General features: G+C 38.1%; 1 protein-coding gene across 4 annotated transcripts in view; it reads right to left on the bottom strand.

Moving 5' to 3' along the window:
• Positions 1–1857: 1857 nt before the first annotated feature.
• Positions 1858–12809, bottom strand: part of LOC136862909 (tetratricopeptide repeat protein 39B) — a 545055-nt gene continuing 534103 nt past the window's right edge. For all 4 annotated transcript variants that reach the window (XM_068226207.1, XM_068226205.1, XM_068226206.1 and 1 more), the window contains 2 exons: positions 2411–2645; positions 1858–2236 (listed from right to left, as the gene is read on the bottom strand). In XM_068226207.1, coding sequence (XP_068082308.1) covers positions 2119–2236; positions 2411–2645 — 353 coding nt within the window. In that variant the 3' untranslated portion in view covers positions 1858–2118. The remainder of the gene's footprint in view (positions 2237–2410; positions 2646–12809) is intronic.

Here is a 12809-nt window from a genome sequence, read left to right on the forward strand (position 1 = left end):
TAGGCTACTTAGAATGAGTAAATTCATAATTCCAAAATAAATAGTCCGTTATTAGACACTCCTAGTTACCAAATGACATTGGACATTGCTAGTTACCAACTGAGCCCAAATTGGTACGCCAGAGAATATTACAGTACACTTCCTCACAAGAAGGAAATGAACTAGCATAGTGTAACCAGAAGATGTATATACGATAACTAGTGACATTCCTTCTTTTTGTCATTTATTTCTGTGTGTTCGTGATTTAAAAACATTCAAGCAGCAAGGATTTGTAATCAAAAGCCTCAGATCACTTCATATATTATTGTATACATGCATTCAGTTGTGTAAAAAGGAAATGAGTTTTGTTTGCTCAATGTATATATGGTTTCAAAGTTTAAATTTCATTTCCTGTAGAATTAACAAAATCTGACATTCCCCCTACTGGCAGTGGACTCTTCATTTAGGATTGTTGCATCAAAAATGTATCTCCTTTATTTAGGGGAAACTGTTTTGCTCTGCAGCATAGTTCCTATTAATTAAAATATGCCTCCTAAAAGAATATTAAATTGTTGCAAGTAACAACAATCTGCATCTAACTAACTAGTCTTATATAAATTATAATACTGCAGCAATTTCTCCCACCAGCCAGATAAGGCAATTTGCAATGTTAGTATTTTCCATCAGCTAGTGAAAAATATAATATATATATTTTTTTAAAATATGTTCAATACATATAAAGAGGATTGAGGAGAAAAAAAATACCAAACTTGATGATGGAGATGAAGTTCGAGGGAAAGAGAGTGTGAGGGGGCTAGAACAAGGTGGATCGATTCAATCTGGGACAAAATGATGGAAGAGGAATGGTGGAAGGAGAGAGGAAGGAGGAGAAGTGCCGTAAGTGTCCTAACCCAGCAGGAGCTGGATAAGGGGAAAAGAGGAGGATGATGTTCAATACTAATATGCTACACTACATTAAAGTATAAATGCATGTACTAATATATATTTTTTATTCCATGGGACTATTTTTGTTCTTTTGCAGTTTGGCTTCAAAATTATGCATTGCAAGTATTCCCATTTCAGAGTTTCATCCGAGTACGTGTATGTCACCTAATTGCAGTGCTTTCTTTTTCTCACAGAATACACATATGAAGATGCTCCACAAACTTCAAAGCTGTTACTGAAGCCAAATATTGCAATAATCTTCTTGTGTGTGCCAAGGGTGTCACATCAGATTTTGTAAAAATATCTGAGGTGACTGAAAAGGTTCTTATGTAGAAGAGAACACAGTATCAGTTTCCCTTGAATTGTTATCATTATCAAACTGGGGATTTATATTGGTGTCAGTAAATAAACTGTCATTACTGAATTTACTTTACTGCATGCAAATTTTTAAGTGATTTTATATTTCCTTGTCTTTTTATCACTCAGTATATTAATAATTTCTTCATAGTGAAAATAATTATAAAATATTAATGTTCCAAAAATGAAAAAAGAATATCCATGCATTCAACACAGCCATTTCCTTTTGTTTAGGAAAAAGTTATATTGGATGGAGAATGTAACAGATTCTACAACTATGTAAGGATACTATTCAAAACACTGGCCTGATACCAGAAAGAACATGAGACAGTAGGTGTTTATAGAGAAGTACTGTTTTAACCTAAACAACAAGATTCATGGTTTTCAAAATGTGGATAATACAATACAATACAATTCAATTCCAGCTACATTCTCTGAAGTACATGGTAAGCATCTGAAATACAAAAGATAATATTAAGATAATATAATGTTTATATTTCATTGTGTACCAGCACATTATCTATGAGAAAAAGAAAGCACGGTTTACTTATAAATACTGTATCAACTTCATAGCAATTTGTAACAAAAAAATATTATTTTATTCTATAAATGCAACAAGAAATAGTTAATATGAAGGAAAAGCACCTCAATATCAAAACAAAAAAATAATTTAGTTCTATTAACTTGCATTATAAAGTAAGATTTAAAAATATACTTCTTAGGTACAGTACATTTTCATTTCCTCTGTACATATATAACTCCAACTTTGAAGTAAGAAGAGATAAACTTCTAATTATTGAACTCAACAGTGGCAGTCTTCAAACCACCTCACTCTTCTTAGAGATGCGTAGAATCACTTGAAGAAGGTCCATCCGCTACCTCTTTCAGCTCCATTTGAAATGCATGAATTTTGAAATGAAGCCTCGACTCCAGAGAGTACCCAGTATAATTTTTCCTGAAAGACGTTAGGAGTAAATGCTAATTTTCCTTTCATAATTAGAGGTCTGGTTAAATTATATTAGATGATGTAAGGTAAGAACAACCCAATTACAAAATATTTCATTATGATTTCAGTAAATAGGAAGTAAAATATACTGTAACACTCCACAAATATATATATGGTTCTTACTTGGCATCTTCCAGTAACTGGCCTGCCTTAGAAAGATTCTTTTGGTCTTTATGAAGGAGAGCTAGCTCCACAATAGCATAGGGTACCAGATAATGATCTTCTTTCAACTGTTTATCTAAGGCTATGACACTCTGAAGACATTCTTCTGCCTGAAGTGGGCTATTCATTAAGCGTAAGCTAGCTCCTTTAAGTAGCAAAACAAGGGCCTTGTTGTCAGCAGCATATCCAGTCTTCCCTAGAACAAAGGTTTGAATTCAATAAAATGTTTAATGTAAATTTGTAACAAATGTAAAATGTAATTACACTCATGTCCATAAGTTAAGGGATCTTTGAGAGCCATGAAAAAAACATGGGGCACAGTGATAATGTGTGCACTAAAAGGTGCCCATGAAACAATTTGACTTGTGACACAGCATTACTGATACCAGGTATACATGACAACCAGATATGGGCAGTGTGTGGCACTGACTGTGTGTGGTGTCCCTCTGCCGGTGGCCTATAGAATGTCAATATGGGGTCTAATGCATCACATTGCTGGACAAGCACCCTATGGAGATCAATAATGATCCATGGTAGCGGTGTTATGGCTGCAATCCTTCAGCCTAGAGCTTCCCATGTATGTTCAATTCAATTCAAGTCCAGGGAATGAGCTGGCACTGTAGATGTGTAATGTCCTCATATTGCAGGTACTTGTCCACCAGTAGAGCCCTGTGTGGGTGGGCTTTATTGTCCAACATATATAACCCTAGTTCATGCACACAATGAAAAAGCCACACACAGTTGCAGGATACCGTACCTATAGACAGTTTCCGTCACAGACCCTTCCCAGGCAACACATGCAGTGGGATACAGACTAATAACATAATGGCACCCTAGACAAGAACACTGGTACTGTCATATCGGTCCCGTTCCACAATATTGGCAGGGTTGTAATATATCCTGGGGGTGCGCTGGATGAACAGACGGCAAGAGTCACTCTCCAGGCTAATCCGTGACTCGTCTGTGAACAGTACTCTACCCTACTGTTCCTGGGTCCAATCATGATGAGCAAAACACCACATTTGATCAGCCTTTGTGTGAGGTGAATGCATCTTGCAGGTCGCCAAGCATTCAAAGCAACCTGTAGAAGTCAACAATACACAGTCTGTTGGGAGATGTGTGACCCAGAGGCTGCGAAGAGGTCTCCAGCCAGTGCAGATGCTGTACTGGTTGGAAGACTTTGGGCACTTAAAGCAAGATAACGATCCTGATGCTGTGTTTTAGCATGTGACTGACCTTGCCCATACTGCCGTTGAATGTTTCCTCCCTCCTGGAATCTTGTCTACAGCCGTTAAATTATGCTAAGGATGACATTCATCTCCTGGCCCACCTGGCACCGACTGTGGCCAGCCTCTAATCTGATGATGATCCGACCATGTGTAATGTCATCCAAATGTGTTTTACTGTGCCATCCTGCTTCCCTAAGACTCAAATACTGTGTGCCAAACGCATACAACACAGAGTCAGAACCACGGAACCCAAGACCTCTGCCCACACTGACTGCTCCAGTCACACTAATCAGCCTCGTACTGAGCCGTTAGGTTTGTCACATTTTTTTGTGATGTCCAGCCACACCTTAGTCATCATATTATTGCCATGACACAATAATTTTTTAAGGATCTCGAAGATCCCTTTTGCGATGTCCAGCCACAGCTTATTCCACACATCATCGACATGACACAATGATTTTTCGTGGCTCTCAAAGATCCCGTAACTTATGGACATGAGTGTATATCAACTTCAATATGCTCTTTGAAGGCAAACACGTTAGTCCCAGAAGTCACTTGGTGGAGACTTCCTAGTGCTCTAAGGTAGTCTACTTTTAAAAAGTGTAGAGAAATCAGTGAAACAAAGCTATACAGTATGTCTATAATCACTACAATAGTGTTCAAACTGCCAAAGTAAATAAATAAATAAATAAATAAATAAATAAATAAATAAATAAATAAATAAATAAATAAATAAACAAACAAATAAATAAATAATAGATAAGATGGCGGAACGCTGTTAGTGCTGTGTGTGTGTGCTCCCAGTTTTCGATCATTAGCAGGTGTAGTAAAGGTGTAATTCGTTACGAAAATAGTGAATTTCAACTTTAGAAGTGTGTGTTGTTTACTTCACGACATCACTCATTGCTGTGCAGTGGATTTTTCTAAATATAAACAAAATTTAATTATGGGAAGAGACAAGAAGAATGCGGCCAGCTGGGGAATCAGGACCGAGGTGGGGCCTGCAGCCGGCAGCGGTAGTGAAGCTACCCTAGCGGACAGCATTGTTCAGCAGGTAAGGGAAGCTCTAGAGTTGAAAAACATTCTCTTGACTATCGTTGAGGCAATAACTGAAAGTGTCACAAAAGCCGTGGCTGAACAACTCAAGGCCAACCTGGACTTCAACACTGAGATTATCAATGAACTTAAAATTGATATTAAAAATAGGGAAATTGAACTGAAAGCAGTGCAGGATGAACTTAAGAGGAGTACTGATGCTCTTGAGCAATATCAACGTAGAGGAAGTGTGCGTGTGTTTAAAGACAAACTTGGCCTTGACATCGCCGTGCAGGATATTGATAGGTCTCACCGTGTTGGCAGGCCGGGGTTGGGAGTGAAACGGGCTATAATAGTGAAATTTGTAAGCTATAGGAAAAGGGAGGAAGTCTTTCGTAACAAGCACAAGTTAGCAGGCACTGGAATCACTATCAGGGAGGACCTGACTGCGGCTCGCACTCTAAAATTAAAGGCGGCTGTAGATAAATTTGGAGTGAGAAATGTCTGGACCATACAGGGACGCATTGTTGTAAAAAGAGGGGAAACCAGACACAACATAACAACAATGGATGAACTGAACTCTCTCAAATAAATGAACAATACCGTAGTGTAGTATCTCACCCTGTGTCTGTATATTCTACTGTGAAATAGCTTTCTAGTTCCTCAACTGTTTCTTCCAGTGTGAGTTCTTCATTTGTAACAAATTCGTAAAACAGTCGTATAGCATTCACAAGTTCCACCCACACCTACAAACTCTTTCTCTTCTACTTATTTCTGAAATGCTCGCCGCCAGGTGCACTTACAGCCTGGGAGTACAGCACCTTAGCAAAACCCTACTCTAGACTAACTCTTCAACTGTATATTAGTGTAATTTTATTATTATTATTATTATTATTATTATTATTATTATTATTATTATTATTATTATTATTATTATTTGTCTATTGAAATGTTCAAACATATGCTATGTGTATTTAATTATCTGCGTGTGTCTGTCAGTGTGTGTGTGTGTGCTATCAGTGTTTGTTCCAGGAATGTGTCACCTACCCTTTAAACATGTCAGCAGCTGGTGTCCTTGAAACTACTGTTGCGGTAGATGAGGCATTCCTGAATGCCATTGATCCGAGTGTATTCCAAGACGAAAATAACCCTCGTGTACCTTCACCAACTGCACCCAACCCTCAGCCTACTGAACTGCTATTGAAACAATCTCTGTCTCAGTTCTCGTGAAGTCTGCAGTGTTGCCATATCAATTCTCTCTCACTCCTCAGTCACATAGATGAAGTTCGTTCAATAATATAAACCTGTAACATGCATATTATGTGTATTACTGAAACCTGGTTATCTGATAAAATTAGCTCTACCCTTGTAAATCTAGAAGGATATACTCTCTATCGGCATGATCGCACTGCCAGATGTGGTGGTGGTGTAGCAGTATATTGTAGAGATGATGTTAAATGTAGAATAATTATTAAATCATCATCTGGCATCACTCCACATATGGAATATATGTTTGCTGAGACCATAATTAACCGTCAAAAAGTATTGATAGGAGTTGTCTATAAGCCACCGAATGTTACTAACATCTCTGACCTTGAATCTGACCTTATCAGACTAGTACCAACCTATGAGCAAATACTACTTCTTGGTGACTTTAACTCAAATATCTTAGCCCCGACTGGCAAATCAGACCAAATCAGCAACCTATTTACCTCCATCGACATGACGATGTTACCACTAGACGCAACTAATCATGTTCATACACTTAGATATACAAGCCATACTGGAATTGACCTCCTGATTACAAACAACCCGCATAAAGTTCTTAAGTATGGTCAATTTCCTGTACCTGGCATCTCAGCTCATGACTTAATTTATCTGTGCTACTCTCTGCGTGTACCAAAATACAAAGCTAAATAGATTAGTTACAGGAATCTGAAAAATATCGATCTACAACAACTCCAGAACGATGCATACACTTTACCTTGGGAAGATATAAAGCAGTTGCATGACACAGACATGAAAGTGACAAGATTTAACTCCTTACTCATAGGACTATATGACAAGCATGCTCCAGTTAGGCAAGCTAGAGTCACTCGCTCACCTGCACCTTGGTTAACAAGCAATATAAAAGCAACAATGGCTCACTGTGATGCAATGTTTTGCCGATACAAGGAAACAAATAACGAACTAGATTTTGAACAGTATTGTCTTTTACGTAACAGAACAAAGCAATTAATTCGCAATAGCAAATTTAATCACATTAAAAATATAACAAGGAACTTAAATGCACATGAAACCTGGAACAAACTTCGAGCTATGAGAGTTGGAAACTGCAAAAAGCCACATGTGCCAACTATATCTCTCGATACACTTAACTCTCACTTCGTAACTAACCCAATAAAGGAATCTCAACCTCAAAATCATATCAATCTAAATAAAAGAATCGGTGACCCTAGAGAAAATGAACATAATTTCTCTTTTCACCCTGTCAGTGTAAATGATCCAAAGCGTATTTTGAATTCAGTTAAGTCACAAGCTAAAGGAGCAGATAACATCCCAATAGGCTTTATAAAAAACATTAGTGGCGCAGTCCTACCAATTATTACCCACATTGTAAACCACTGTCTCACCACAGGGACGTTTCCAGCTGCATGGAAGGATGCTCTAGTAACCCCAATATTAAAGCATACCGGTACCACTGCAAATGCACCATCTGATTACCGGCCTATTTCGATTCTTCCCCCTCTCTCGAAGTTCTTGAACGAGTTGTACACGAGCAGCTAGTAGAATTCTTAACCAGACATTCTCTTTTTGACCCATTGCAATCTGGCTTCAGAAAGGGACACAGTACTACGACTGCACTTCTTAAGGTAACAGATGACATAAGACTAGCAATGGACAAACGGCAGGTGACGATACCGACACTCCTTGACTTTAGTAGTGCGTTCGACACGGTAAATATAGACATACTATTATCCAAGCTACGCTCTCTGCATATCGGCCCGATAGCCCTAAATTTTTTTAAGTTGTACCTTACAAATCGTCGCCAGTGCGTAGTGGTAAACAATCAAAGATCCCAATGGGCTGTAAAATCATCCGGTGTCCTTCAAGGGTCTGTTCTAGGACTCTTACTGTTCATCTTGCATATTAATGACATATCTTCCACACTTCAGTATTGCAACTACCACTTATATGCTGATGATCTGCAGATATACAAACACACCACTACAAACAATTTACATGAAACAGTTCAGCATATTTATTCGGATATTGAAAGACTTACCGCCTATGCTAAAAACAACCACTTAATCCTAAATCCTCATAAAACACAAAGTATTATCATAGGAAACTCTAAATTATTACACGTAATAAGCAATATCAATCCTCCTCCACTCATAATCAATGACATTTTTTTTTTCTTGCTAGTTTACGTCGCACCGACACAGATAGGTCTTACGGCGACGATGGGACAGGAAAGGGCTAGGAGTGGGAAGGAAGCGGCTGTGGCCTTAATTAAGGTACAGCCCCAGCATTTGCCTGGTGTGAAAATGGGAAACCACGGAAAACCATTTTCAGGGCTGCCGACAGTGGGGTTCGAACCTACTATCTCCCGAATACTGGATACTGGCCGCACTTAAGCGACTGCAGCTAACGAGCTCGGTATAATCAATGACATTGCTGTACCGTACCTTAAAAATGTAACTAATCTTGGAATCTCCATCAATGAGAATCTGACCTGGAATGGACACGTAACAAATGTATGTAGAAAGGTTCATGCAGCTCTATATCCCCTAAAACATCACAAGAATTCTTTTCCTCAAAAACTTAAATTAAAATTAATCCAAGCACTACTATTCCCAATTTTAGACTACTGTGATACAGTACTAGTCAATCTAAATGCTGAACAAGCTTTGAAACTTCAGCGAGCACAAAACTCATGCATACGATATGCCTTCCAACTGCGACATGATGCTCATGTCACACCATATTTCAAAACATTGGAATGGCTATGCATAAATGAACGAAGGAATTTTCACCTAATGACACTTGTTTACCAAGTGCTCTCGATGAACACTCTTACTTACCTCTCTTCTAATTTTCGTTTCCTTTCCTCATTCCATGAAATTAATACCCGTTCTGGTTCCCTACTTGAAATTCCACTCAGTCAAACGAATTCCTACAATCATTCCTTTTTAATTACTACATCGAGACTCTGGAATTCACTCTTAATGGACATTCGGCACCTTACTTCCTTTCATAAATTCAAATCTGCCTGCCAAAAGTTTTTCCTGGGAACATAAAACTGAGTTGTGTGAATCAATGTGTATTTGTTGTGTGAATGGGTTTTCTTCATTTCTTCTTCTTCTTATTATTATTATTAGTAATATTAGTATTGTCACACTATTTGGTGTAGTGATATGCAGGCCTAACTTAGTCTTAGAATTATCTGTCCGTAGTTTTATTTCCTTTTAGAATTTCTATGTCTAACTTTTATGTTTACATTTTTATATTTTACTCTTTATAGTGGTTAAGTGTAAGAAAGGGCCGTGAGCCCTAACTTCGCCACAAATGTAAGTCAGGAATAAATAAATAAATAAAAGTGATGTTCAAGAAATTTAATAAACACCACAGTATAACAGCATCATCAATGGACACTCAGATACACTCACCACCATCATCATCATCATTATTATTAATTCCCCCGTTCCAGCTGACACCGGGTGGGGGCAAATCGTCTCTACTTCATCCCGTCTCTCCACCATTCTTTATCAAACACTGTTTCCTGTCCATGTTCAGTTGTCCTATGCTGTTCTTCACAGAATCCTCGCCCACTATTCTCTGGCATCTGTCTTTCCAGAACTTGTCTTGGCAGTCTTTCTTCTTTCATCCGCTAGACACATACAAGCCACCTCAATCTCTTCTGCTCCAGTTTGTCATTTTAGTTTTTGCACATTTAGCACTTTTTATATGTCATTTCTCACTCTAGCTCTCCTTGTCTTCTGTACCATACTCCTCAGGAATTTAATTTCAGCTGCCTGTACTTGGCTCTCATCTCTCTGAGTCATTGTCCAAGTTTCAGCTACATTATGTCATTGCAACTAACTAATATCCCTTGTACATTACCTTTTTAGCCTTCATTGGTACTTCTTTATTACATACTAGCTGATGTACCCATGCTTCGCTGCGGGATTTTCAGAAAGACTGACTTGGTGGTTTACCTAACTGAATTCAACATAGGTCATTACAAAAACATCAGTAGGAATGTAGTGATTGAAAGCAATGTTATCATATAAAATACTCGATCAAATGAAAAACTGCACACTTTCTCACTTTCAACGAACAGTACTATGGTGCCAATCTAATGGTCCAAAGTTCCAGAGCTGGAATAAACAGGTCGCAGACTGCCGTGAACACTCCTCTGTCATTATTCCGTTAAATATGCACAATACTCATTCCATTCAGTGCCTCAGAGTAGGGACTGAATAGCTCGAATTCTATGATGAACCAGTGTGTTACGTACCAGTAATATCAGAAAATGTATGAACCAGAGGAATGGCATGCTAAAGAAGAAAGTTATCTAACTCCCCAGCTACTTCCCGCCAATATACAGGCAGTCTGTTACACTCGGTACGACCAGGCAAGTTGGCAGTGGGGTTAGAGGTGCGCAGCTGTGAGCTTGCATCCGGGAGATAGTGGATTCGAACCCTACTGCCGGCATCCCTGAAGATGGTATTCTGTGGTTTCCCATTTTCACACCAGTCACACCAGACTGTACCTTAATTAAAGCCTAGGCCGCTTCCTTCACACCCCTATTCCTTTCCTATCCCATTGTCGCCATAAGACCTACCTGTGTCGGTGCGATGTAAAGCAAATTTAAAAAAACCTCAGTACGCTGCAGTAATCCTATCTATCGGGGATGAGTGGAAACAGAAGACAAAAAGCACATCACAACAAACAATGGTCAATGTAATGTTATTGTTGATAAAGTTTATGAGCTTTCTTATATTGCAGGCCTTCATATTAGTTTTCTTTCGACTCTGTGATATTAGGGCGTCTTACAAAATGATTTATATCATACTGTAGACTGTATTTCCTTATTCTCAGACTTTACATACTTACTTTCACTAAATTCTGTTTACCTATTTTCTCGTGACTCGGCGCTGATATGAACTTAGTAACAAAAATCCAAATTCATGAATACCTCTGCGATTATATGCGGTACGGTAACAAGACATAAGTGATCGGAAATTTAATAAGTTCTTACATAACTACTACTAACTTACGACATAACTAAAGTTATGTTAGTTATGTAGTATTTATCGATAAGGCCACTAATAACATAAATAACTTATTTGAGAATTACAATTCAGGCCTTCCCCAAAACTACCATTTCACTCAGCGTGAATAAAATAATTTATAGCCTAGATTGTAGTGGTTCATCACCCGACTTTACATACTGATTTTCATTAAATTGTCTTCAGCCGTTTTCTCGTGCTGCATGTACATACATACATACATACATACATACATACAGAGAGACAGACAGAAATTATGGAAAAGTAAAAAATGCATTTCCTTGTTACTGTGGACATGACCGATACAGAAATACCATTCTTTTCAAATTCTGAGCAATGTACAGACAAAACTCTTATTTTATATATATAGATTAATCCCTGCATCTGGTGGTAAAAGGCACTCTCCAGGGGTATCCTTCTACTAATTTCCATACACAGTCTTCCATTTTTTGTCAGTTCGCTTCCCAAATATTTGAAGTGTTCTACTATTTCCAGTTCCTTGTCTCCAATTTTTATAGTTCTTTATCCTTCGTTACTTCATCTGCTCATCACCATTGTTTTGCTCTTCTCCACGTTGATCCTCAATCCCAATTGTTCAATCCTTCTATTCAGTACATTCAGTTGCTGTTGTACCTCCTCTTCTTCTTTTCTCCAGATCACAACATCATCCGCAAACATCCTTACATTCATTCTTTACCCTCTATAATCTTCTCTTGCTGCCTTCATGATGTCATCCATCACCATTACGAACAGCAAAGGTGACAACACACTTCCTTGTTTAGCCCATCGTCAATTCCAATCCATTCTGTTCTACCCATTGTTGTCTTCACACAGCTGTAACAGTTAACATATATTGCTTTTATCATTGTTATTAGTTTCTTACTGATGACCCTGAGTGGTCTTTCCCAAGCTTTTTATCTGGGGATGCTGCTGTATGCTTTTTCTAAGTCTAAAAATGTCATCACTATATCCTTTCTATATTGCCAGCTGTTTTCCATGATTTGTCTCTGAATGAAAATGGGTTCTACTGTTGACCTTCCACTTCTGAATCCAAATTGCTACTCTTGTAAATGACTTTCCACCTTAATTCTTCTTTCCAATATACTTTCCATTATCTTGGCAACATGGGAGAGGGTGGTGATTTCTCAGTAGTTACTGAACATCATCTTATCACCTTTTCTGAATATTGGTATTATAACACCCCTTCCCAATTCTCGTGCACTTTTCTCTCTTTCCATACACACTTGAGTATTCTCAAAGTCCACTGGAGTCCCATTGGTCCTGCAGCCTTGATCATTTCTGTTGCTACTTCATCTATTCCCACAGCTTTTCCCATCATCATCTTTTTAACTGTCCATTCCACCTCTGTCATTGTAATGTCTGATTCCTTATCTGTTACATCTTTTATTCCTGCTTCCTGGATACCTTCTCTACATGCCTGGTTTCTCATGTTCAGCAGTTCACTGAAATATTCTTTCCATTTCTTCGTTATCTCTTCTGGTTTTATCAGTATTACTCCGCCTTTACTGTTCAAAAACCCTGTGTACACAGTTTCATTCCTACAGTTTCTTGAAAAATGAAAACCTACAACCTGTTTTTCAGTCATTGACCGGGTCAGGGATATAATGAACGAAACATATATAGGCTCCTACAGTTTCTTATAATTCCAAATAATAATAATAATAATTTTTTCCACAGTTCTTATCTTCCTTTACTTCCTGGGGGAATGTTTCCCAACTTTTCTTTGGCTACTACTTTTTAGCAAAGTCTTTTCTTTTCCATATATCTGTTGCATGT

The sequence above is a fragment of the Anabrus simplex genome, chromosome 2 (genome assembly GCF_040414725.1).
Source record: "Anabrus simplex isolate iqAnaSimp1 chromosome 2, ASM4041472v1, whole genome shotgun sequence".
NCBI lineage: Eukaryota > Metazoa > Arthropoda > Insecta > Orthoptera > Tettigoniidae > Anabrus > Anabrus simplex.